Genomic DNA, 4412 nt, shown 5'->3' with positions numbered 1-4412 from the left:
CAGAAAGAACCAAGCTGCTGTGAGTGAGAGCTCGTGAAAACATTAACAGTAGTGTCAGGCTAGCAAAACGTGTACATATTAGAATTATATATAAAATATAAAATTATTAAATGCTTAAATAAAAGAGAATCATAAGTGTGAGTAAAGAACAAGACATTATCACAGCTGTCAAGGCAGTTTGTAAAAGACCACAGAAATAAAAATATAAAAACTGCAATTGGAAATTGATTGGGACAATTAAATAGCAGGTTAATCACAAGTAAAGAGAGAATTAGTAAATTGGAAGATGGAACTGGAAAAATTGTCCAGAAATCAATACAGCGAAATAGAGAAATGAAAAACAAAACAAACAAACAAACAAACAAAAAAAAACAATGGAAGCCAGAAAGCTGTGGAATAATATCTTCAAAATTCTGAGAAAATATAATTTTCAACAGAGAATTGTATATCCTATAAAATAATTTTTTAATAATAAGGGTAAAATAAAGACTTTTTGTAAGTGGAGCAAATTGAGAGAGCTTACTACCAGCAGATCTCTCTCAAGAATTTCTAGAGGATGAGCCTCCTGAAGAACTTAAAAATCATTAAGAAGGAAAGACTGAGAACAAATGAAAGTAGCAAGCATAAGGTTAATTCAAAAAAAAGCTGATGGTATAAAACAGAAGTAACAACATCCAACTTGTGAATATTGGATGTTAGAATTTGAATATTAGGTATGAAAATATGTATAGAGATTAAACACTCTAAGGTCTTTATAATGTTTAAGATGAGAGAATAGATATTTAACTCTGGCCATGTAAATTTAAATATGCATGCTAACATTTTTGGGATGACCAATAATAGAAATAGGTATAGTGTGTAAGTCCCAAACTAATGAAATATAAATATGTGGGAGTTGGGGAGGGGATAGACAAGCAGACAGTAACAACAAAAATATTCTATACCTTTTTGTTAAAGCAAGTAAGGATAAAAATGATAAAAGAGAGCAAGTAGAAAGTCCAACATAATAGAGTACAAACGGATTCAAACTTATACTAAACATAAACAAACTAGATTCTGACATTAAAACACAAAAGTGGTAGAACAATTGAAAGATACAACTATGTTAATTGTAACCAAAAGAATACTAATCAACAAATACTAATACTAACCAAAAGAAAGGCAGTGCCCTGTTTTACCCCACAAAGTAGACTTTAGGGCAGAGGGTGTTCCTAGCGATAAAGAAAAGCAATAAATAATGGTAAAAGATTTAGTTTACCAGGAAGAGATAACAATTCAAATCTTTTGTATTGTTAATGACATGGCTTCAAAATATAAAATGAAAAAATTGAAAAACTTCAAGGAGCATAGATTTTTAAATGATGTGTGTGTGTGTGTGTGTGTGTGTGTGTGTGTATATATATATATATATATATATATATATATATATATGATGTCAGGGACCTGACAAGATTTTGAGGATCCTCAGGAACATTAAGAAACTGGTGAAAAGGGGCAGCTCGGGTGACTCAGCAGTTTAGCGCCACCTTCAGCCCAGGGCCTGATCCTGGAGACCCGGGATCGAGTCCCACGTCGGGCTCCCTGCATGGAGCCTGCTTCTCCCTCTGCCTGTGTCTCTGCCTCTCTCTGTGTGTCTGTCACGAATAAATAAATAAAATCTTTAAAAAAGAAAAAGAAAAAAAAGAAACATGAAAAATCAACTGTAACCCAGTTTTTAAAAGGAGGTGTGTAGCCCATGGAACTTTCAAACAAACAGGCAGCTTAAAGATAAGCTAATAAAATAACTGGTTTTAAGAATAAGAAAACTGAGATCCCAACAGGTTTGGTAAGCCACCAAATGTCAGACAACATACACTGGCAAAGCCAGCACTAGAAGCAAAGTAATGGATTTCCAGCCCAGAATGCTGTCTATTTAAGTAGTGTTCTCATATAGTCAGTCACATTTCTCTTACAGCATAAATGTACTGGTTTTATTATTTTGATTTTCTATGCCTGTAGTTAGGAAGTACAGAAGTGATCGTAAAATCCATTTGGAAGATATGCAGAATTACAGTTCTGGTATAGAATCCTTTTTTTCTACCAAGTTAAATGAAAGTAATATTCATATCCAGTCCTGGGAGTAAATACTCTGAATTCTGGGAATCATGTGACTGGAAAGAATCTGGATTATATCAAAAGTTTAGAGAATCCTATAGTCTCCTTTGCCATTCATATGATTTGTTGAAGTTTATAGGGCTGGTTGGGGAAAAAAAGATGTTAACGGTAATAGAGGTAGTATTCTAACAACTGTCACATACATGAACAGATGGATGCCTGTGGGAAGTTTCATTTTTCTATCACATATTTCTTAAACACTAACCCTATTTGTTCACAATCTTTTGTCATAATATTATTCTATATTCATTGCATTATGCCAACAATATCTTTATCATTATCTCCAACCCTCAACGCCTCTTTATGCTTCCAGTTTATGAGATAAATTCTTCTGATTAAAGTTTTTTCCTATCCGTTGACATTTTGCTAGTCCCTTTAAATGTTTTTTTAAAGATTTATTTAAAGTAAATAATAAAATTTATTTAAATGCATAAAATGAAATGAAATTTATTTATTTATTCATTTTAAGGAGAGAGGGAGTGAGAGAGAGAGAGAGAGCCCCCAAGAGCGGGAGAGGCAGACGGAAAGGGAGAGAGAGAGAGAATCCCAGGAAGACTCTACACTGAGTGCAGAGCCTGACACAGGGCTTGATCCCCGACCCTGAGATCATGACCCCAGCAGAAAGGAAGAGTTGGACGCCCAACTGACTGTGCCACGCAGGCGCCCTTTGCCCAGATGCTTTAACTGTCATCTCATCTATACCCTTAACTTCTCCAAAAGGACTTACCTGTAGTGATAAATACTCATTTACTTTCTGCACTCATGTATGTGGGCTGCTGATGACTTTACAAAAATATCACAGGACAGGTATAGATAAGCCCCAGGATTTCCAATTTCATCTGCATATTCAGGAACTTCCTTATTTCTTAAAGATACCTACATTTCTAATCCCTTAGAGACTACTTCAAACATTTATTACTGTCCTTAAGTTTGTTGCCATTCTTCCTGTATTGCTTCTTAGGATTTTATCGTGAACATATGGCCATTGCAAGAAAAAAATGGAGAACAAGCCTTCAGTTTACCATTACTCCCAGTTTGCTAACATTCATTTAAGACATAATTATGAATGCCTAGCATGCATGTACCAGAGATTTTTTTTTTTGTCCCTGCTGTTTTAGATAAACCTTTATTTAAGGTCTATACAAGACAGACCTTGATTCTCTGCCTACAATACATACTAAGAATCTTCAGCTCTGGACTGTGGGCCGCCGGGGTCGGTGAAGGATCTCAAGATGGCTGGGCGAAAACTTGCTCTAAAAACCATTGACTGGGTAGCTTTTGGGGAGATCATACCTCGAAACCAGAAGGCCATTGCCAACTCCCTGAAATCCTGGAATGAGATGCTTACCTCCAGGTTGGCTACTCTTCCTGAGAAACCACCTGCTATCGACTGGGCTTACTACAAGGCCAACGTGGCAAAGGTTGGCTTGGTAGATGACTTTGAGAAGAAGTTTAATGCCCTGAAGGTTCCTGTGCCAGAGGATAAATACACTGTCCAGGTGGATGCTGAGGAAAAAGAAGATGTAAAAAGCTGTGCTGAGTTTTTGTCCCTCTCAAAGGCCAGGACTGAAGAATATGAAAAAGAGCTGGAGAAGATGAAGAACATAATTCCATTTGATCAGATGACCATTGAGGACCTGAATGGAGTCTTCCCAGAAACCAAATTAGACAAGAAGAAGTATCCCTATTGGCCTCACAAGCCAATTGAAAATTTATAAACTTGAGTTGAGGAGAAAGCCCCGGCCCTCATATTATAAACATTGGACATTAAAAATAATGATACAGAAAAAAAAAATCTTCAGCTCTTCAGGAAGTTTTAAAAATAAATTTCATTTTTTTTGTATTTTCGACTCTTTCCTCCAATTTCTTCTACTTTATCTTACTCCTATTTCCATGTCATTTCCATGTTAAAAAATCACTTCCCCAGGTTCACATGCCCGTAGGTAGTTAGTCACTACCATTCTGCTACCCATGACTTTAGAGCATCTTGAAAGGGTGATCTCTGCTTGAAGCTTCCACTCTTTACTTCCCATTGATTATTACCCTCCAAAACCTGGCTTGGTTTTGACCGTTCCCCAAAAGTCACTCTGGAAAATGGTCACCAAAAAACCCTCATTTTAGAAAAATCCAATTTTTTGGATTTGGAATTGGAAAAATCCAATTTCTTTGATGTTATTTACTGCTTTCTCCTCCTTATAAATGCTTTTTTCTCAGGTGCCGTGTAGCTCAGTTAGTTGAGCATCTGCCTTCAGTTCAGG

General features: G+C 36.1%; 1 protein-coding gene across 1 annotated transcript; it reads left to right on the top strand.

The window, feature by feature from the left end:
• The first annotated feature begins 3355 nt into the window (after positions 1-3355).
• LOC129502961 (ATP synthase subunit d, mitochondrial-like) lies at positions 3356-3872 on the top strand. The gene has a single exon (XM_055314858.1). The coding sequence runs from the start codon at positions 3387-3389 to the stop codon at positions 3870-3872; it is 486 nt and encodes a 161-aa protein (XP_055170833.1). The 5' UTR covers positions 3356-3386.
• Positions 3873-4412: the final 540 nt, after the last annotated feature.

The sequence above is a fragment of the Nyctereutes procyonoides genome, unplaced genomic scaffold, assembly GCF_905146905.1.
Source record: "Nyctereutes procyonoides isolate TBG_1078 unplaced genomic scaffold, NYPRO_anot_genome, whole genome shotgun sequence".
Lineage (NCBI taxonomy): Eukaryota > Metazoa > Chordata > Mammalia > Carnivora > Canidae > Nyctereutes > Nyctereutes procyonoides.
Note: the sequence above shows the minus strand (reverse complement) of the source record. Positions and strands in the feature narration are given on the sequence as shown.